At 42.1% G+C, this 22,874-nt stretch overlaps 1 protein-coding gene and 1 pseudogene across 1 annotated transcript; one reads left to right on the top strand and one right to left on the bottom strand.

Annotated features, from left to right (window-relative positions):
* The window catches only part of LOC139409761 (KICSTOR complex protein SZT2-like), a 114,382-nt pseudogene extending 107,140 nt beyond the window's left edge, over positions 1-7,242 (bottom strand).
* Positions 7,243-7,596: 354 nt separating this feature from the next.
* Positions 7,597-20,524, top strand: LOC139409404 (mediator of RNA polymerase II transcription subunit 8-like). Its single transcript, XM_071154519.1, has 7 exons — positions 7,597-7,902; positions 8,095-8,216; positions 8,842-8,986; positions 12,138-12,278; positions 12,771-12,858; positions 13,030-13,266; positions 13,495-20,524. Exons 1-7 carry the CDS (start codon positions 7,897-7,899, stop codon positions 13,560-13,562), a joined length of 807 nt encoding a protein of 268 aa, XP_071010620.1. The 5' UTR covers positions 7,597-7,896; the 3' UTR covers positions 13,563-20,524.
* Positions 20,525-22,874: the final 2,350 nt, after the last annotated feature.

Raw genomic sequence — 22,874 nt, 5'->3', positions numbered from 1 at the left:
ATTGGTGGCTGACTAAATAATTTTTTGCCCCACTGTACATGTCCGTCTGACGTTTGCCAATGAACATCTGAATGATTCAGATGACAACTGGGTGAAAGTGTTGTGGTCAAATGAGACCAAAATGGAGCTCTTTGGCATCAACTCAACTTGCTGTGTTTAGAGGAGGAGGAATGCTGCCTATGACCCCAAGAACACCATCCCCGCCATCAAACATGGAGGTGGAAACATTATGCTTTGGGGGTGTTTTTCTGCTAAGGGGACAGGACAACTTTGCCACATCAAAGGGACGATGGACGGGGCCATGTACCGTCAAATCTTGGGTGAGAACCTCTTTCCCTAAGCGAGAGCATTGAAAATGGGTCGTGGATGGGTATTCCAGCATGACAATGACCCAAAGCACACAGCCAAGGCAACAAAGGAGTGGCTCAAGAAGAAGCACATTAAGGTCCTGGAGTGGCCTAGCCAGTCTCCAGACCTTAATCCCATAGAAAAGCTGTGGAGGGAGCTGAAGGTTCGAGTTGCCAAATGTCAGCCTCGAAACCTTAATGACTTGGAGAAGATCTGCAAAGAGGAGTGGGACAAAATCCCACCTGAGATGTGGGCAAACCTGGTGGCCAACTACAAGAAACGTCTGACCTCTGTGATTGCCAACAAGTACATGTCATGTTTTGCAGAGGGGTCAAATACTTATTTCCCTCATTAAAATGCAAATCAATTTATAACATTTTTGTCATGTTCTTTTCTGGCTTTTTTTTGTTGTTTTTCTGTCTCTCACTGTTCAAATTAACCTACCATTACAATTATAGACTGATATTTTCTTTGTCAGTGGGCAAACGTACAAAATCAGCAGGGGATCACATACTTTTTTCCCTCACCTCTACAGTTGCAAACATTTCCTAAAAAGAAAACTGTTTTCACTTTGTCATTATGGGGTATTGTGTGTAGACTGATTAGGGGAAAAAACTAATTAATCCATTTTAGGAAAAGGCTGTAACTTAACAAAATGTGGAAAAAGTCAAGGTGCCTGAATACTTCCCGAATGCACTGTACCTACACGTACGCTACGATAACAAGACGCAAGCTTCCTTATTGTTCCTAGAATTTCTAAGCAAACAGCTGGAGGAAGGACTTTCTCCTATAGAGCTACATTTTTATGGAGATCTTTGTGGGCTATACTCCACCTTGTCTCAAGGTAGTAAGTTGGTGGTCTGTTGATATCCCTCAGGTGGTGTGGGGGCTATGCTTTGGAAAAATGGATGGGGCTATATCCTGCCTGGTTGGCCCTGTCTGGGGGTATTGTCGGACAGGGCCACAGTGTCCCCCAATCACCCCTGTCTCAGCCTCATCTATGTGCCGGGAGTCTGGGGTCAATCTGTCCCATCTTGTCTGGTGTCTGTGTGATCTCAAGTATGCTCCCTCGAATTCTCCCATCTCTCTCTTGCTCTCTCCCCTCATGGAGGACCAAAGCTCTAGGGCCATGCCTCAGGACTACATGGCCTGACGACTCCTGGCTGTCACCGTCCCTGATCCAGTTTCTGCTGTTCTGCCTGTGGCTATGGAACCCTGACCTGTTCACAGGACATGCTAACTTGTCCCGGACCTGCTGTTTCGACACTCTCTCTCTCCCTCCACCACATCTGCCGTCTCAACCTCCGAATCCTTGGCTATGAAAAGCGAATTGACATTTACTACTGAGGTGCTGACCTGTTGCACGCTCTACAACCATTTTGACCATTATTTGACACTGCTGGTCATCTATGAACATCTTTTAAAAAACTATCTGGCATTAATGGCCACGTACTATTATGTCAACCCGGCACAGCCAGAAGAGGACTGGCCACTCCTCAGAGCCTGGTTCCCCTCAAGGTTTCTTCCTAAGTTCCTACCTTTCTAGGGAGTTTTTCCTAGCCACCGTGCTTCTACATCTGCATCGCTTGCTCTTTGGGGTTTTAGGCTGGTTTTCTGTATTAGCATCTGCTGATGTAAAAAGGGCTTTTAAATACATTTGATTGATTGATTGTTCCATAATTATGCATTATACTTTTTTTGGATGCGCATTTGGGTGTTGAGTTGTTTAATTATGCCATATTTTCCCACATCATCATCTGATCCAGGAAGGAATTTCTGAATGACAATCAAGTGAAGAACAGCTGTTGCAACAACAGCCCAAGTGCTGTAAAAAAGTGTTGGTGAGGAACGTCTAGAATATTTTGGTGTCTCATTTTTTATGACGGTGAAGACAGCTGGTCCTGGATCCACGTTCAATCTAATATCCCTAGCGAATTGATGTTCATCGGTTGTTTGCTTGATTTACAGCAGGGTCTCGCAAGATTTAACAGAGAAAGCATCAAGGTAATGAGTTCACGTTTTCATATGTTTTTTAGCCTCAGATTGGATAGAGTTTACTGTACACAATTGTGTAGGATAGACTATTGTGCAACACCCAACACTATTCCTATTAATTATTCTGGATATAATGACAACAAATTACATAGCCTAATGGATTTATTCACAATATGATCTGGTAATGAAATAGCATGACAAATACATTTATGTTATGTAACACCCAGGGGTGAAAGTAGATTGAATTTCTTCCCGGTACAATACCTTTTATGGGCCTAATCATAGAATGACATAAATAATCCCTATTCAATAGGACCTAGTCGTAAAGATTTGTCACTTCATTTTTTTAAACGTATTACCTTTTATTGTGGCATAAACACTACCAGTCATGATGTTTTCATCTGATTGTCAAACAATCACTTGAAATGCCTCCTTTACTAGACTACCCGTGCAAATTCATCCACCTGCAACATATTTCCTACATCCAAACAGTGGTGAATAGAAAGCCACATCTTTCACAGAATTTATGCCTCCACTGCTGTCCGCGCGCGTCTCATTGTCGACCACTCATCTCTGCCTTGACAAAATGTCAGTGTTCTCGTCGAACCACCACATTTTGGTGTGTAGGTTATACCACCTGTTTTCAAGTCCATTCACAAATTCATTATTCCTCTGGCATGCGGTAATGATAAATAGTGGTGTAATAGCCTATAGATTTGACATTTTGTTTTCATTATTGTGATAGGCTCATGTTTTACTGGTACGGCGTACCCCCACTATTTATTTTGCAGGGACGCTGTAATGGACCGTACCACCTTACTTTCACCCCTGGTTATACCTGCAATTTCGAACAATTACAAGGGGCTTGAAGTAGGCTTCTTGAAATTGAATACTGAGCTCAGAAATTCAAGTACTGGAATAGGCTTACAATGAAGATCAGACATTTACTCAATTTGGTGCTTGAGAAGTCGTTGTAATTATTGTAGACAATTTATAAGTTCTCCTGCTCACTTTTAGTTATCTGTGATTTCATTATTTATCCGTTTTGTGTGAGATGTGGCCACTTTTGTTTGTTTCCCACCACTACTCTGTTGCGGTAAAACCACGTGGTTATGAGAACGACAATATATCTAATGCAGGCTTCACCTTCGCTTTCCATACAAATCCTTCCATTACAAAAGGAACCTTTTATTGGTTGCTTTCTGATTATAAAATGGTGATTGAAATGGTGAGAATAATGCCACGGCTATTCATGGCTTTATTATGTGCCTGCGATGGCCACTTGGGCTACAGAAGAATCAACATCAAATCAAATGTATTTATATAGCCCTTCATATATCAGCTGATATCTCAAAGTGCTGTACAGAAACCCAGCCTAAAACACCAAACAGCAAGCAATGCAGATGGCTAGGAAAAACTCCCTAGAAAGGCCAAAACCTAGGAAAAAACCTAGAGAGGAACCCGGCTATGAGGGGTGGCCAGTCCTCTTCTGGCTGTGCCGGGTGGAGATTATAACAGAACATGGCCAAGATGTTCAAATGTTCATAAATGACCAGCATGGTCAAATAATAATAATAATCACAGTAGTTGTCGAGGGTGCAGCAAGTCAGCACCTCAGGAGTAAATGTCAGTTGGCTTTTCATAGCCGATCATTAAGAGTATCTCTACCGCTCCTGCTGTCTCTAGAAGTTGAAAACAGCAGGTCTGGGACAGGTAGCACGTCCGGTGAACAGGTCAGGGTTCCATAGCTGCCGGCAGAACGGTTGAAACTGGAGCAGCAACCCGGCCAGGTGGACTGGGGACAGCAAGGAGTCATCATGCCAGGTAGTCCTGAGGCATGGTCCTAGGGCTCAGGTCCTCCGAGAGAGAGAAAGAAAGAGAGAAAGAGAATTAGAGAGAGCATACTTAAATTCATACAGGACACCGGATAAGACAGGAGAAGTACTCCAGATATAACAAACTGACCCTAGCCCTCCGACACAAACTACTGCAGCATAAATACTGGAGGCTGAGACAGGAGGGGTCAGGAGACACTGTGGCCCCATCCGATGATACCCCCGGACAGGGCCAAACAGGAAGAATATAACCCTACCCACTTTGCCAAAGCACTAGGCTACCCTGGGGCAGCAGGGTAGCCTAGTGGTTAGAGCGTTGGACTAGTAACCGGACTAGTAACCGGAAGGTTGCAAGTTTAATCCCCCGAGCTGACAAGGTACAAATCTGTCGTTCTGCCCCTGAACAAAGCAGTTAACGCACTGTTCCTAGGCCTTCATTGAAAATAAGAATTTGTTCTTAACTGACTTGCTGGTTAAAAAAAGATAAAAAAGGGATATCTTCAAACACCAACTTACCATCCTGAGACAGGGCAGATCTCCAGCGCCAACCCAGACAGGAAGATCACATCAGTGACTCAACCCACTCAAGTCCATCATTTTTAGACAGAAAGTTTCTGATATTTGCAATGTTACGTAGATGGAAAAAAGCTGTCCATAAAACAGTCTGCATGCATCCAACGTATTTAGTCAGGCAAGTCCACATTATTCTCAAATACAGTATTTTAGAATGTTTTTTTAAAACACCTTTTGCATTCTATTTGTGTGTGTGTGTGTGTGTGTGTGTAGGGGGGTCTATATTAGGCCCTATATGTACAATTATATAAATGATGAAATTGTATAACACTGAGTCCAATTAAGTGATTGAAAAAGGCCCTGAAAGGCCTTGAATTTGACATGCCCTTGTCTTAATGAATCCTGCTTAAAGGGTGTATAGTGCTAGGCCTGTTGTTGTTGTATAGGTGGAGTTATGAGCCAATATTTATATATACAGTACCAGTCAAAAGTTTGGACACACGTACTCATTCCAAGGTTCTTCATTTTTTTAAACTATTTTCAATATTGTAGAATAATAGTGACGACATCAAAACTATGAAATAACACATATGGAATCATGTAGTAAGCAAAAAATATGTTAAACAAATAAAAATATATTTTATATTCTTCACAGTAGCCACCCTTTGCCTTGATGACAGCTTTGCACACTGTTGGCACTCTCTCAACGAGCTTCATGAGGTAGTCACCTGGAATGCATTTCAATTAACAGGTCTGCCTTGTTAAAAGTTAATTTGTGGAATTTCTTTCCTTCGTAATGCATTTGTGTCAATCCGTTGTGTTGTGATAAGATATACAGAAGATAGGGCTACCACCCCTATTTGGTAAAAGACCAAATACATATTATGGCAATAACAGCTCAAATAAATCATTACTTTAAGACATGGAGGTTAGTCAATCAGGAACACTTCAAGAACTTTAAAAGTTTCTTCAAGTGCAGTCACAAATAAATGCTTCAGAGTTCAAGTAACAGACATCTCAACATCAACTGTTCAGAGGAGACTGTGTGAATCAGGCATTCATGGTCGAATTGCTGCAAAGAAACCACTACTAAAGGACACCAATAAGAAAAATTGACTTTCTTGGGCCAAGAAATATGAGCAATGGACATTAGACCAGTCCAAATTTTAGATTTTTGGTTGCAACCGCTGTGTCTTTGTGAGACACAGAGTAGATGAACGGATGATCTCCGCATGTCCGGTTCCCACCGTGAAGCATGGAGGAGGAGGTCCGATGGTGATGTGCTAGTGACACTGTATGTGATTTATTTAGAATTCAAGGCACACATATCCTGCATGGCTACCACAGTATTCTGAAGCGATCCGCCATCCCATCTGGTGTGCGCTGAGTGGGACTATCATTTATTTTTCAACAGGAAAATGACAAAACACACCTCCAGGCTGTGTAAGGGCTATTTTACCAAGAATGAGTGATGGAGTGCTGCATCAGATGACCTGGCCTCCACAATCACCCGACCTCAACCCAATTGAGATGGTTTGGGGCGAGTTGGACCGCAGAGTGAAGAAAAAGCAGCCAAGTGCTCAGCATATGTGGGAACAATTCAAGATTGTTGGAAAATCATTCCAGGTGAAGCTGGCTGAGAAGAATGCCAAGAGTGTGCAAAGCTGTCATCAAGGCATTGTGGCTACTTTGAAGAATCTCATAAAATATATTCTGATTTGTTTAACACTTTGTGGTTACTACATGATTTCCGGGCTGGTCGCAGATCTGTTTACGCTGTTTTGCCAACACTTATAGTCGTTATCATTGGAGCGACAGCACAAAAGTCTAGCTACATCTCCTCCAGTAGAGCTAGTTAACCCACCAGTTCAGACTTTGGGACCGGCCAGATGACCCGATTGAGCTTCCCCAGGAACCAGGCCAGACGTACGTTGCGTGAGATACAGTATTCCTCCTTCATTAGCAGGTACACCTGGTCTGGCTCCTCCACCTGAAGAAGATAAAGAGTAAGAATTAGAACATTTGGTGTTATCTCGTGAAAAAAAAATGACAGAGCCCTTTGAGAAGAGTCAGGATGTTGTCCTGGACCCTGCTTCTGCCAACATATTGATGAACTTTGACATCCTCATGAACTAAAATATTCAATTATCTGGTCTGCAAGGGAAGGACTCTGTGCCCTTTTTTCAGTAATGTGGTTTAATAGCCTACATATTAGCCAGATACTGGACTTCTGTCACAACACAGCTTAATCACATTAAACTACATTAAATCAGTTTGCATATTCTGTGTGAAGTCTTCCTGACAGTATCATATGCCATAAAATAAAGCTAAATGAGCAGCAATCTGATCCCAATTCGACTCATGTGACGCACGGCATGACACTGGCAAAACAACCGGTCTATAGCTTTATACGGCCTGTCAAGCTAATGCATAAGATACGTTTGATATGGCCAGCTAGTTGTTGTAATTGCCCCTTGTATTTGACAGCAAATACAGGGGACATCTTTGGTATGCTCACTTCTAGCGGACTAAACTCCACTTCCTTCACCATGGAGTGGAGTTTAGTCTGCTAGGTCAGTTCAGGCGCGAGCGTTTTGCAACACCCCTAGCTCAAGTTACTCTGCTGACTGTTTGAAATTAATTGGAGAAGTTAGTTAGTTTAACAAGCTAGTGGCAACTCAGAGTTCCAAACACATGAACCTCAGTAAATTATCTCATTGTCCTGTTTGTCTGCGTGGCCTTGTATGGCATAACTAACGTTAGTGGATTCTATGAAAGACCGTTGATATCGGCAGGCCCCGGCTGACATATACTGACTTGTTCACTTTGTTTTCATACACGACTGCAGGCTAGTCGTTGTATTTTGTTTATTTAGTTATAAACCACACGTGACCTGGATGCTTCCGTCTTCGTTTCTCCACGGGAGTTCAACAGCTAGGCCTTCAACGGTTTTGTAGTTCTACTTTTGATTCCAATATGCCAGCTTTCTGAAAAAGAGTGCAGATAAGTGGTATAAAATATTTTATTGAGAATTTCACGGCATAACGACTCAAAGTAACACACGGTTGTCTGGCTAATTACAAAGGTTTGGAACTTAAAACGTAAAGCAAAATGATTCTGAGCGGAGCATGCCCACTGTTGCACGCATTATTTACTTCCGGTAGATATTTATTTCGCTAGCCAGCAGGTTCGCTACCCTAATAAAATGCAGGTAAGGTGGCTTTTCGACAAAATGTTAAATTCTGAACCAGTCAATTGTCTTAAATGAAGTACAGTTCCTCATAGCGCATGACATGCTTATTTGTATTCAGCTAACGTTTCCCCAAGTTCCTGCTAGCGACTCATTAAGAGCTAAATGTTAACGCGTTATTAATCAAATCTGTCTTTTTTTGTTTCTGTCAAGCAACGGGAAGAAAAATTGCTGGACGCATCCGTGGAATCGCTTATTTCCCGCGTAGCTCATCTAAAAAATGCTCTTCACAGTTTCATCTACAAGTTGGAAAACGAGTATGAACGACTGACATGGTAAGTGACTAATTTAGCTGCTATAACTATTAAAAATATCGTCTAGTCAGACGCTGCTTTGTTCCCAGATGGCTGACAGCATCACATTAGCCGGTTACAATCTGATACCTAGCAAGTGACGAGCTAAATACTAACGTTAGTTAGCTAACTTTAGTTCGTATGCTTGCCTGGTTTCTTCCTAGGTTCCTTCCATTCTAGGGATTTTTTTTAACCACCGTGCTTCTACATCTGCATTGCTGGCTGTTTGGGGATTTAGACTAGGTTTCTGTATAAGCATCTGCTGATGTAAAAAGGGCTTTTTAAATACATTTGATTGATTCTTCCATAATTATGCATTATACTTTTTTTGGATGCGCATTTGGGTGTCGAGCTGTTAAATTATGCCATATTTTCACACACTGATCGGCTGATGTAAAAATGGCTTTGTATATAAATTGCATATGATACGTTTGGCGTAAGCTAACTAGGAAGCTAACTAGGACCCAGTGTTGCTTTTGGATGGCATTGCTGAAAGCAATTGCGAGACTTGGTTACCTATTTGGATAAATTAATATAATTGTATGAAAATAAATGTACTCTAATAGTTAATTCATGAAGTTGTTGTCTCTCTATACTTGGACAATAGGCCCTCTGTGTTGGACAACTTTGCCCTCTTGTCCGGTCAGTTGAACACCATCAATAAACTGTTGCGGAATGAGAAGACGCCATCTTTCCGCCAGCAGATCATCATCCCCCTGCTGTTGTCTCCAGACAGGGATGAAGAACTAGCTGTGAGTATATTTTCTGTGGATGAGGATTAGCCTGGTTAAACCAGACTGAATGCTGTACTCAGGCAGTGAAACAATGGTGAGAACAGCATTGAGTCTGGTTTAACCAGGCTAGAGGAGAATAGTTTTTCAGACACACATTTATTTATTTTATTTCACCTTTATTTTACCAGTTAAGCTAGTTGAGAACAAGTTCTAATTTACAACTGCGACCTGGCCAAGATAAAGCAAAGCAATGTGACAGAAACAACAACAGAGTTACATGGAATAAACAAGCGTAGAGTCAACACGATAGAAAAAAAGGTCTACATGTGTGCAAATGGCATGAGTATGCAATAAATAGGCCATAGTAGCAAAGTAATTACAATTTAGCAGATTAACACTGGAGTGATAGATGAGCAGATGATGATGAGCAGATGATGGTGTGTAAGTAGTTATACTGGTGTGCAAAAGAGCAGCAAAGTAAATATAAACAATATGGGGAAGAGGTAAGTAGATTGGGTGGGCTATTTACAGATGGACTATGGACAGCTGCAGCGATTGGTTAGCTGCTCAGATAGCTGATGTTAAAGTTAGTGAGGGAAATGTAAGTCTCCAGCTTCAGCGATTTTTGCAATTCGTTCCAGTCACTGGCAGCAGAGAACTGGAAGGAAAGGCAGCCAAATGAGGTGTTGGCTTTGGGGATGACCCGTGAGATATGCCTGCTGGAGCGCATGCTACGGGTGGGTGTTGTTATCGTGACCAGTGAGCTGAGATAAGGCGGAGCTTTACCTAGCATAGACTTGTAGATGACTTGGTGCCAGTGGGTCTGGCGACGAATATGTAGCGAGGGCCAGCTGACTAGAGCATACAGGTCGCAGTGGTGGGTGGTATAAGGCGCTTTGGTATAAAAAACAGATGGCGCTGCGATAGACTGCCTCCAATTTGCTGAGTACAGTATTGGAAGCTGTTTTGAAGATCACATCGCCGAAGTCGAAGATCGGTAGGATAGTCAGTTTTACTAGGGTAAGTTTGGCGGCGTAAGTGAATGAGGCTTTGTTGTGAAATAGAAAGCCGATTCTTGATTTGATTTTGGATTGGAGATGTTTGATATGAGTCTGGAAGGAGAGTTTACAGTCTAGCCAGACGCCTAGGTATTTGTAGTTGTCCACGTATTCTAGGTAAGAACCGTCCAGAGTAGTGACCGTTCAGAGTTGTGATGCTAGTCGGGCGGGTGTGGCAGCGAACGGTTGAAAAGCATGCATTTATTTTTGCTAGCGTTTAAGAGCAGTTGGAGGCCACGGAAGGAGAGTTGTATTGCATTGAAGCTCGCCTGGAGGTTGGTTAACACAGTGTCCAAAGAGGGGCCAGAAGTATACAGAATGGCGTCGTCTGCGTAGAGGTGGATCAGGGAATCACCCGCAGCAAGAGTGACATCGTTGATATATACAGAGAAAAGAGTCGGCCCAAGAATTGAACCCTGTGGTACCCCCATAGAGACTGCCAGAGGTTCGGACAACAGGCCCTCCGATTTTACACACTGAACTCTATCTGCAAAGTAGTTGGTGAACCAGGCAAGGCAGTTATTTGACAAACCAAGGCTATTGAGTGTGCCAATAAGAAGTGATTGACAGAGTCGAAAGCCTTGGCAAGGTCGATGAAGACGGCTGCACAGTACTGTCTTTTATTGATGTCGTTTAGTACCTTGAGCGTGGCTGAGGTGCACCCGTGACCAGCTTGGAAACCGGATTGCACAGCGGAGAAGATAGTGTGATTCAAAATGGTCAGTGACTTGTTTATTAACTTGGCTTTGAAATACTTTAGAAAGGCAGGAAGGATGGATATAGGTCTGTAACAGTTTGGGTCTAGAGTGTCTCCCCCTTTGAAGAGGGGGATGACCGTGGCAGCTTTCCAATCTTTAGGGATCTCGGACGAAATAAGAGGTTGAACAGACTGGTAATAGGGGTTGCAACAATGGCGGCAGAGCATTTTAGAAAGAGAGGGTCCAAATTGTCTAGCCCAGCTGATTTGTACGGGTCCAGGTTTTGCAGCTCTTTCAGAACATCTGTGATCTGGATATGGGTGAAGGAGAAGCTGGGGAGGCTCGGGCAAGTACAGTGGGGAGAACAAGTATTTGATACACTGCCGATTTTGCAGGTTTTCCTACTTACAAAGCATGTAGAGGTCTGTACTTTCTTATCATAGGTACAGTTCAACTGTGAGAGATGGAATCTAAAACGAAAATCACATTGTATGATTTTAAAGTAATTAATTAGCATTTTATTGCATGACATAAGTATTTGATCACCTACCAACCAGTAAGAATTCCGGCTCTCACAGACCTGTTAGTTTTTCTTTAAGAAGCCCTCCTGTTCTCCACTCATTACCTGTATAAAAGACACCTGTCCACACACTCAATCAAACAGATTCCAACCTCTCCACAATGGCCAAGACCAGAGAGGGTGTAAGGACATCAGGGATAAATTGTAGACCTGCACAAGGCTGGGATGGGCTACAGGACAATAGGCAAGCAGCTTGGTGAGAAGGCAACAACTGTTGGCACAATTATTAGAAAATGGAAGAAGTTCAAGATGACGGTCAATCACCCTCGGTCTGGGGCTCCATGCAAGATCTCACCTCGTGGGGCATCAATGATCATGAGGAAGGTGAGGGATCAGCCCAGAACTACACGACAGGACCTGGTCAATGACCTGAAGAGAGCTGGGTCCACAGTCTCAAAAACGTATGATCTCTGTAATTGCAAACAGAGGTTTCTGTACCAAATATTAAGTTCTGCTTTTCTGATGTATCAAATACTTATGTCATGCAATAAAATGCAAATTAATTACTTAAAAATCATACAATGTGATTTTCTGGATTTTTGTTTTAGATTCCATCTCTCACAGTTGAACTGTACGTATGATAAAAATTACAGACCTCTACATGCTTTGTAAGTTGGAAACACTGCCGATTTTGCAGGTTATCAAATACTTGTTCTCCCACTGTAGCTGCGAGGGGTGCGGCGCTGTTTGTTGGCCGGGGTTGGGGTAGCCAGGAGGAAAGCATGGCCAGCTGTAGAGAAATGCTTATTGAAATTTTCGATTATCATGGATTTATTGGTGATGACATACCCTAGGCTTTGCTTACTGCCGTACACACTGCCCCCTCTCTCCAGAAACTGACAGAGCAACGCGTGCCTGTGTTCAGCCATGAGATTGTGCCGGATCACCTGCGCACCAAGCCTGATCCTGAGGTGGAGGAGCAGGAGAAACAGCTGAGTGCGGAAGCTGCCCGGATAGGACCTGAGGTGGCACAGGTAAACCGACTTGGTCTTCATCTAATCATACCGCAGTTTGAGAGGAAAGCAGCTCCCTGGTTCACATAAGGATACCTGTATCATTTTCATACTACTGAGGGAAATTATACATCCAACAGTTGCTGAAAAGGATAATAAAATATTGAAGCCACTTCAAGCCAGCGTGACGGACGTCACTGTGCTTGCTTAGCAGGTGAGCTTCCTCCCTTTCTCGGCACACTGGCCGTACAACGGCTCATACCAGGGTCATCTGCCTCTCAAACACATGTAACTGTTTGCGAACGTTTGTGCGTACATTTCAAGCTGTGGAATGAGGTTACGGTACTATAACAGTTAGTTACATATGCCCAAATGAACACAAACTCATGTTGTGTGGTGGGAAGACACAGTAAAATGGTGCTTGTCATGTAATGCACCCATGTACATTGTAGTCTATCTATCCAACAACTCAAGTTGGAGTAACAAAATAATGCCTTGTTTTTCTCCCAACAGAAACAAATCCAGACACTGAACAAACTCTGTTCAAATCTACTGGAGAAACTGAACAATCCTCGCGATGACAGGGATGCAGACAGTGCAGGTACACTGATTGAACCAAGATTCCCTTTTTACCTGAGAACATTTACAGATACGCTAATGTAAGAACTGTTATGGAGTTTTATTGATGCTTATGTACTCAAGATGTACAGGCGGTCTAACCTAAAATCCATGTTATGGAGTTTATACTTATGCACTCTCCTCTCTGTCTTAGCTATACGGCAAAACAAACCGTCTTTCAACCCTGCTGACACCAATGCACTGGTGGCAGCGGTGGGATTTGGGAAGGGGCTTTCGAAGTGTAGGCCTCCAGGTCCTGTGGCCCCTGGACACACAGGACAAGGGCCCATGATGAGCGGAGGTCCCACTTTACAGCAGGTCACCATCGGTGGGGGTTCAGGCCAGCAGCAAGGCATGGGGCCTGGTGCTCCTCAGCAGCAAGGACAGCCAGGTATGAAGATCCTGAATGTCATATAGACCTGAGTCTTGCTTTGCTACACTTAAGTGTTTTATTCACTTTAAGGCCATAACTAAAGGTTCTATAGACCTGAATAATAAGGGCAGTTGGTCTTTCAGACACAGATTATTCCTTGTCAAAAAATGACTTTAAATGTACCAGACCATTCAGGTATTGAGAAAAAGACTGCTCTGTAACTGATTTGTTTATTTTATTTTTCAGGGAAAATGCCATGTAACATCAAGACAAACATCAAGGCTGCCTCCTCAATGCATCCTTACAACCGATAAGATCCGCTCTCTATCCCATACTGATAGGAAGCCTACAGAGTGAGCAATGTAAAGTAATGCAAGTATTCATATGATATATGCGATGTTATCTTTTGATTAAATACATAATTTTTCGAAGAAAGTATCATACTGTGAAAGTGCAGAAATTTGTCAGATGTGCTTCCATTTGTGAACACTAGATAGCACTGTCTTTCCATTTATATTCAAGGGACAAGACAGTTTGAGAACTTGGTCATTGTTGCAGAAAAGGTCACTGGTTCGAATCCTCGAGCCGGCTAGGTGAAAATCTCATTGTGCACTTGAGCAAGGCACTTAGCCCTAATACCTCATGTAAGTCGCTCTGGATAAGAGTGTCTGCTAAATAACAAAAATGTAAACAAGTCTGCATTATGTTATGTCTTTCAGAAATGTATAATACAATTGTGGGGTTTTAGTGTCAGTCAGAAAAGGAACATATTTAAAACCTACTTCAACTGCTTCACCATGTCTCTCCAGTTGTGTACCCTAGTACTGCCTCCTATCCCTTCACCATGTTGTCTCTCCAGTCATCTGAACCCTAGCACTGCCTCCTATCCCTTCACCATGTTGTCTCTCCAGTCATCTGAACCCTAGTACTGCCTCCTATCCCTTCACCATGTTGTCTCTCCAGTCATCTGAACCCTAGTACTGCCTCCTATCCCTTCACCATGTTGTCTCTCCAGTCATCTGAACCCTAGCACTGCCTCCTATCCCTTCACCATGTTGTCTCTCCAGTCATCTGAACCCTAGTACTGCCTCCTGTTGTCTCTCCAGTCATCTGAACCCTAGTACTGCCTCCTATCCCTTCACCATGTTGTCTCTCCAGTCATTTGAACCCTAGTACTGCCTCCTATCCCTTCACCATGTTGTCTCTCCAGTCATTTGAACCCTAGTACTGCCTCCTATCCCTTCACCATGTTGTCTCTCCAGTCATTTGAACCCTAGCACTGCCTCTTACAGTATCCCTTCACCATGTCTCTCCCGTTGTGTACCCTAGTACTGCCTCCTATCCCTTCACCATGTTGTCTCTCCAGTCATCTGAACCCTAGTACTGCCTCCTATCCCTTCACCATGTTGTCTCTCCAGTCATCTGAACCCTAGTACTGCCTCCTATCCCTTCACCATGTTGTCTCTCCAGTCATCTGAACCCTAGTACTGCCTCCTATCCCTTCACCATGTTGTCTCTCCAGTCATCTGAACCCTAGTACTGCCTCCTATCCCTTCACCATGTTGTCTCTCCAGTCATCTGAACCCTAGTACTGCCTCCTATCCCTTCACCATGTTGTCTCTCCAGTCATTTGAACCCTAGTACTGCCTCCTATCCCTTCACCATGTTGTCTCTCCAGTTGTGTACCCTAGTACTGCCTCCTGTTTTCTCTCCAGTCATCTGAACCCTAGTACTGCCTCCTGTTGTCTCTCCAGTCATCTGAACCCTAGTACTGCCTCCTATCCCTTCACCATGTTGTCTCTCCAGTCATCTGAACCCTAGTACTGCCTCCTATCCCTTCACCATGTTGTCTCTCCAGTTGTGTACCCTACTACTGCCTCCTATCCCTTCACCATGTTCTCTCTCCAGTCATCTGAACCCTAGTACTGCCTCCTATCCCTTCACCATGTTCTCTCTCCAGTCATCTGAACCCTAGTACTGCCTCCTATCCCTTCACCATGTTCTCTCTCCAGTCATTTGAACCCTAGCACTGCCTCTTACAGTATCCCTTCACCATGTCTCTCCAGTTGTGTACCCTAGTACTGCCTCCTGTTGTCTCTCCAGTCATCTGAACCCTAGTACTGCCTCCTATCCCTTCACCATGTTGTCTCTCCAGTCATCTGAACCCTAGTACTGCCTCCTATCCCTTCACCATGTTGTCTCTCCAGTCATCTGAACCCTAGCACTGCCTCTTACAGTATCCCTTCACCATTCCGGCCATTCTGAATAATGTAAGCCCGGTGAGAGTAATGCGGCTGGACATTGCACTGCCTGGCCTGATAATGTCAAAGTCGTTAAGGGAGGAAATGAGAAAGTTCATGCTGACGTGTTGGGGGCCTCTGTGCTCAGCCCCACCGTGGTCTGTCCACTCTAATCCCTATCCCACCTCCCGCTGGGCGGCCGGCACTACAGCACAGGGACAATGACCGCTGTGGCTGTCACACGATACGACACAGGTCGCTGGGTGACCTACATACACAATGTCCTCTGCCGGCGTGACGTCTCGCTGTGTCAGCCTCAATGCCCTGGTAAGAAAGGAGAGTCTGCTGAGACAGCTAGAAGATGCACAGGGTCAGACTTTCTATAGATGTCTTATAAACAGTGGACTATAGGCAGATGGACATTGTGTCCATTTGGCCTAACTGAGAGAGACTCCTGAACAGGCTGTTACTGCCTTGTTTTGACCCTACTGCAGCTCCCTCTATGTGAAAGAAATTTAGGGCTACAACTCTTTATACAATAAAAATCAATGTTTCCCGGAGATGTGAGTCCCTTGTTAAATTACATATTTTGTACTTTCCCTTTTTTTGTTTGTCCCAGTAGAGCATGAGAAGCGTTGCGATAATGAAGTGGGTTTGAGGGTTGGGCTGACCTCTACCCACATTCAATTAGCACGTACTGGAGGATAATATGTGTAAAGATGAATTCTCCTGTTAAATATTTCAGTAATAATGTGTACGGAACATTTGTCACAAGATTAATTGCGTGGTGCACCAGAAGTGCCTTCGTGTGGAAAATAAGCCATGAAATGGTCGTGGTGAATTTAGATAGAGGGTGCATTGTTCTTGTCATTCTCCTATTGATTGTTTTTTAGATTCATAATTTGCTCTTGTTTCCTCAATCACATGCTCAATCTGATTCGGATTCATCCTCCAATAATTGATTCTTATCTTTTAATGATAGGGTGAAATCTGCAATTTCCATTTAAGAGTAAGTGTTTAATCTTTTCTAGGATGCAATGAGCTTCGGGATGTCATTGAATGCCACCTAACATAAAGCCATTATCTCTAGGTAGTGGCATGTAGCATAACGGTTAATAGTGTTGGAGCATCACCGATCCGTTGTGCTCTTGAGCAAGACAGTTCATCCTAATTGCTCCTGTAAAACGCTCTGGATAAGAGCGTCTACTAAATTACTAACATGTAAATGTTTGTGGCGTTGCTGGTGTGCCATCTTCCTTCGGATTAGTCTTCATAGACATGGTGTTGAACTTTGAACTGACCATGAGGGGTCAGCAGTGTTTCACAGCTGAGTCTTTTGTGACAATATTCCACAATCTACAGTAAATCCTTCGGTCTTTAGGATGCAAGTTCATGGTCCAAACATACACTGTGATATTTTAGAGATTTGTTGCCTTTTCTCTGACAATTATCATGATACTTACATATGTTACATGATAATTACACATTTCTTCTCCCTGAGATTTTTGGATGAATACTTAACGTGACAGCTTCCTCCATATCCATGATCCTCTCTGAAAATCCCATATTCCCCCTGAAAACACCTCTGTAGATACATTCATAAAAATGGCCTTTGTATGTAGCTAGCCCAGCAAGATATTCTCGCAATGTTCACTTGGTTCTGGCTTTGTCTGCGAGGTGATTGCAATGCCAGTATATCTATGTCCTTGATCATCTAGAGAGGAGAATGTTTAGCATTTCTCAGTTCGGTTTGGATTTATGTTCCAGAGAAGATTGATGGTTTTTCTTATGGGTTGGATTTGAATGTTGGCTTTGTAATAATTGATTTTGGCACAGTTTGAGGGAAATAGACTCTACATTCTTTGAAGAAGAGGATAAGGTCCATATCTGGCTCATTAAGAAAGCTTTGGGCTAGCATCATAAAGCAACGTTATAGCCTACAGTACAACATCAAACTCCCACACCAAACAAAAGGGCCAGAAGTATAAGGTTTAAGTCACATGAAAGACCATGATGACACACTGATCTGTGAAATCTGATTAAAACGCTTACAAACATGTCTCCTTTATGAAACTTTGAGTACCAGAGGAATCAGAATAATTTATTACAGATATGTGGGAGGCAAAGGAAAGGAAAGACAAGACGCAGGCATTCCTTCGAACAACAATTAGTGCCTTTGCCAAACTGAACAGTTTCCAAAAATGAAAACTGTAGACCTAAACCAATTTGAATATACAAAAACTTAGACCAGAGTTTAATCAATTTCAATCCAGTTGGAGTTGGAAGTTTACATACACTTAGGTTGGAGTCACAAAAGTAGTTTTTCTATCATTCCACAAATTTCTTGTTAAGAAACTATAGTTTTGGCAAGTCGGTTAGGACATCTGACACAAGTAATTTTTCCAACAATTGTTTAAAGACAGATTATTTCACTTATTCACTGTATCACAATTCCAGTAGGTCAGAAGTTTAAATACACTGAATTGACTGTGCCTTTAAACAGCTTGGAAAATTCCAGAAAATGATGTCATGGCTTTAGAAGCTTCTGATAGGCTAGTTGACATACTTTGAGTCAATTGGAGGTGTACCTGTGGATGTATTTCAAGGCCTACCTTCAAACTCTTTGCTTGACATCATGGGAAAATCCAAAGAAATCAGTCAAGACCTCAGAAAAACAATTGTAGACCTCCACAAGTCTGGTTCTTCCTTGGGAGCAATTTCCAAATGCCTGAAGGTACCGCGTTCATCTGTACAAACAATAGTATGCAAGTATCAACACCATGGGACCACACAGCCGTCATACCACTCAGGAAGGAGACACAGTCTGTCTCCTAGAGATGAATGTACTTTGGTGCGAAAAGTGCAAATCAATCCCAGAACAATAGCAAACACACATACAAAAGTATATATATCCACAGTAAAACGAGTTCTATATCAACATAACCTGAAAGGCCGCTCAGCAAGGAAGAAGCCACTGCTCCAAAACTGACATAAAAAAGCCAGACTATGGTTTGCAACTGCACATGGGAACAAAGATCATACTTTTTGGAGAAATGTCCTCTAGTCTGATGAAACAAAAATAGAACTGTTTTGCCGTAATGACCATCTTAATGTTTAGAGGAAAAAGGGGGATGCTTGCAAGCCGAAGAACACGATCCCAACCGTGATGCACAGGGGTGGTAGCATCATGTTGTGTGGGTGCTTTGCTGCAGGAGGGACTAGTGCACTTCACAAAATAGATGGCATCATGAGGGAGGAAAATCATGTGGATATATTGAAGCAACATCTCAAGACATTAGTCAGGAAGTTAAAGCTTGGTCGCAAATGGGTCTTCCAAATGGACAATGACCCCAAGCATACTTCCAAAGTTTTGGCAAAATGGCTTAAGGACAGCAAAGTCAAGGTATTGGCGTGGCCATCACAAAGCCCTGACTGCAATCCTATAGAAAATGTGTGGGCAGAACTGAAAAAGCGTGTAAGGAGGCCTACAAACCTGACTCAGTAACACCAGCTTTGTCAGGAGGAATGGAACAAAATTCACCCAACTTATTGTGGGAAGCTTATGGAAGGCTACCCGAAACGCTTGACACAAGTTAAACAATTTATAGACAATGCCACCAAATACTAATTGAGTGTATGTAAACTTCTGACCCACCGGGAATGTGATGAAAGAAATAAAAGCTGAAATAAATCATTCTCTCTACTATTATTCTGACATTTCACATTCTTAAAATAAAGTGGTGATACTAACTGACCTAAGACAGGGAATTTTTACTAGGATTAAATGTCAGGAATTGTGAAAAACTGAGTTTAAATGTATTTGGCTAAGGGGTATGTAAACTTCTGACTTCAACTCATTCAGGAGGATAAAAAAAAAAAACTGTTAATTTCCTAAATTGACTGAATTAAAATGGCATTGACCCCAACCCTGGTCAACACTGCAGTATCTCCCTCACCATGATGTGTCCATCTCCAACTGCCCATCATCATATCAACTCCTTCCCAGCAGGACCCAGAGAGAGGCCCTTCCCTTACCGATCTCTTCTCATAGAAGAGGCTCTATTATCTTCTGCCTTCCAGGACCACAACCCTTCAGCACCTCAGTCCCTGTAATCAGACCGCAGCCCCTCAGAGCCTGCCATGTCTCTGCTTCCTCAGCCATTCCCTCAGGCTTTCATTGCAGCCCTTCATACGGTATATTGTATTCATACAGTGTATGTCATTTGTGCTGGCAGGCATTGGTTTTGTTAACACAATATGCACTCTGAATAACACTAACCTTGATATGAGGAGTGTGCATTGTTTATTGTTTTGCGATTGAGACAGTCAATGTGGGCATTGGCAAGGGATATTTGTGTGCATCGTGCATTATACTATGTTGGAAGTATTCAGACCCCTTTTCCACATTTTGTTACGTTACAGCATAATTCTGAAATGGATTCAATCGTTTTTTTCTCCTCTTCAATCTACACACAATACCACATAATGACAAAGCAAAAAATGTTTGCCAATTTTACAGTTGACCGGGGCAGCTCTAGCAGGGCAGAAATTTGATGAACTAACTTGTTGGAAAGGTGGCATCCCATGATGGTGCCATGTTGAAAGTCACTGAGATCTTCAGAAAGGCCATTCTACTGCCAATGTTTGTCTATGGAGATTGCATGGCTGTATGCTCGATTTTATACACTTGTCAGCAATGGGTGTGGCTGAAATAGCCAAATCCATTAAATGAATGGGTGTCCACATACTTTTGTATATAGGATGTATGTGTTCTTGAGAGTCTCACCTTTCCACACAGGGGTCATATTAGTGTGTATCACAAAGTGTTCAGACGCTACAGACAGAAGTTGGCAGAGAGGTTGTATCGACTTCAGAGGACACCATCGTGTTCATGAGAGTCTCCTCTTTCCAGAGAGGGGTCATAATAATTTGTAGTCCAAACCTTTCGGACACTACAGATGATTTAGTGAGAAGACAGATTTTCGAGATGTCTCGTGGTCTGACAAGACACAGCTCTAGCTCTGTCACCTTTCACTACAAGTAAGTACATAACTCGAGTTTAAATTGACAGATTTTTATGGGGATTTTGTATTATGCTAATTAATTTCCACGGGGTGCGGACATCGACCTTAGTGGGTGCCATGTTTTGTTAGAATTATTATTTTTTTAAATCTACTAAAAGATACGATGTCTTTATTTTGTCCAGACGTATAAATACAAATGCAGAATTTCGACCAACTGTAAAAAATAAAATGTGTAAAAATGGACTGTTTCAACTTTTTTTAAACGCTCCTGATACAATTCCTATTTTATGACGCTTGATATGGTCCTCTCTTGCTTAATTTTCATGATCTGAAAAGCCAAAATTATCCTTGCTCAGCACTCTTAATCTTGGATACGTTGTAAATATGGGCCCAGAAGTACTCAGTATATGAAGAGGATGGTGAATAACCCAGTTACCAGGCTAAAGGCTAAAAAGGAATCCTGGAATTCCTTATTGACCATACTGCCATGGCTACATATATATAAAATAAAAATATATGCAAGAAAGCTTCCCTGGTGGCGCAGAGGATAAAAGACCTGGCTTGGGACCCAAACATTGCAAATTATAAACCCCACATGTGCAGACTGTCAACATATGAAGCATAAAATACAGTATATGGTTGTGTTTGTGTGAGTAAATGCTGTTCAAATGTCCTATAAATGAAAGTAAAATGGCATGTGTCTCGAAATCACCTACAATGCAGTCCTCAAATAAGAATTGCCATTAAATCTGGAGAGAAATAATGGGGATGTATTCCAATCTGCTTTAATTTGCTATGCTGAGAATGTTATGGTAATATTAGGTGAAACTTAAATATATATATTTTTTTTAATGTTCTGAAGACCTCCAAGACAAGGTAAAATGTATACTGCGTGAACATCAATGGAATGTTATGTTAAACCTAAAACAAATAAGCTATGAAATTGAACATCATAAAAACGTACTTATTTAATTCTTACAAAATTAAAGAAATGTTCGGTGCAACTTAAGCATTGCATAAATGCCATCACAGCTGAGCATATTTTGTGTTTTGGGAACCTATCTTTTCTAATGTACCCACACTGTTCCCACAACCTAATTGCATGTTCTGGTATCCTTTAAATATATTTGAATGGCTCTTCTGTAAACATTCTTGCAACATAAAAGGAATGTTTTGTGCACACTGATACAAACATTATTTGAATGTCAGCACAACTGGACAGTTTCTGTGTTTTGCCAAAATATTTATTGTCATGTCCCCACAATGTTACCAAAACCTAATTAAACATTCTGGAAACCTTTAAAGAACAGTGTTCTGGGAACATTCCTGTAACATCAGGTGAATGTTTTTTGCACTCTAAAAGGAACATTGTGGAATCATTCGCACAACTGGACAGTTTTTGTGTTTTGGGAACATCTTTTGTGATGTCACCACAATGTTCTCACCAGACTGAGGCTCGTCACAACATCAGCTCTCTTGGTGTTGGTATGGAACATGTTTAGAGTCCTAGGCGGTGTGGAAATACTGATAATCTATTAGTGAGAAGAGAATTGCATTGGAATTACCGTTTGTCTGCCATGTCTCCTAAAGGTCTGAATCAAGAGTTTGATATCAAACCATTTCTTACATGAATATGTTACGTTTATTTGCCTTGCCATCCAGGTCTCCACTTGGTGATTTTGTACGTATGTATTAGATTTTCTGTAGCTGCTCATTGATATCAAATTATTAGAGGTTTTTGAAGTAGGTCACTGTATTTATGTCTACGGCCACCGTGAATCCTGCACGTAATGGTCAAATGGGTGGGTATTCCAACACTTTTCAAGGTAATCTTTTTTATTTTATTATTTTTAATGTTACCTAGATTTGTATGTATATAATCCTTTATGATGATATGTACATCTGTGGTTAATTATGATTGACTATTCACAAAAGTGAATTGAATTGTTTCCACACCCACCATGGGTCATGTGCATAATGGTCATGTGAGGTGAAATGTGTATATTTCAGTCTGTTTGACCTGATTTTAGTCTGTTTGACCTGACGAAGATCCGATTCAGATCAAAACGTTGTCAGTAAAGCGGTGAATTGGGAGCTTAAACAGCCTTCCTGTTCCTCACCAGACTGTTCCCAAAACCTAATGAAACATTCTGTGAACCTTTAAAGAACAGACAAAATGTCTTGCTGGAATGTTCTTGCAACAACAGTCAAATGTTTTATACAAACATTCTATAAGTTTTTGTGTTGTGAGAACATTGGCCGCGACCTAACGAATGTTCTGGGAACTTTCACAGAACCAATTTTGGTTTGCTGGGAAAATATTACTGGCACATTGTGTTATTACATTACCTGTAAACCTAAT

This window comes from Oncorhynchus clarkii, chromosome 5 (assembly GCF_045791955.1).
Source record: "Oncorhynchus clarkii lewisi isolate Uvic-CL-2024 chromosome 5, UVic_Ocla_1.0, whole genome shotgun sequence".
NCBI lineage: Eukaryota > Metazoa > Chordata > Actinopteri > Salmoniformes > Salmonidae > Oncorhynchus > Oncorhynchus clarkii.
This window is presented reverse-complemented; position numbering and strand designations above follow the sequence as displayed.

Excerpts from the sequence above, each read along its gene's own strand:
- LOC139409404 (XM_071154519.1), top strand. Across the intron at positions 8,987-12,137 it reads ACAGGGATGAAGAACTAGCT|AAACTGACAGAGCAACGCGT; the intron begins GTGAGTATATTT and ends CCCTCTCTCCAG. Across the intron at positions 12,279-12,770 it reads TAGGACCTGAGGTGGCACAG|AAACAAATCCAGACACTGAA; the intron begins GTAAACCGACTT and ends TTCTCCCAACAG.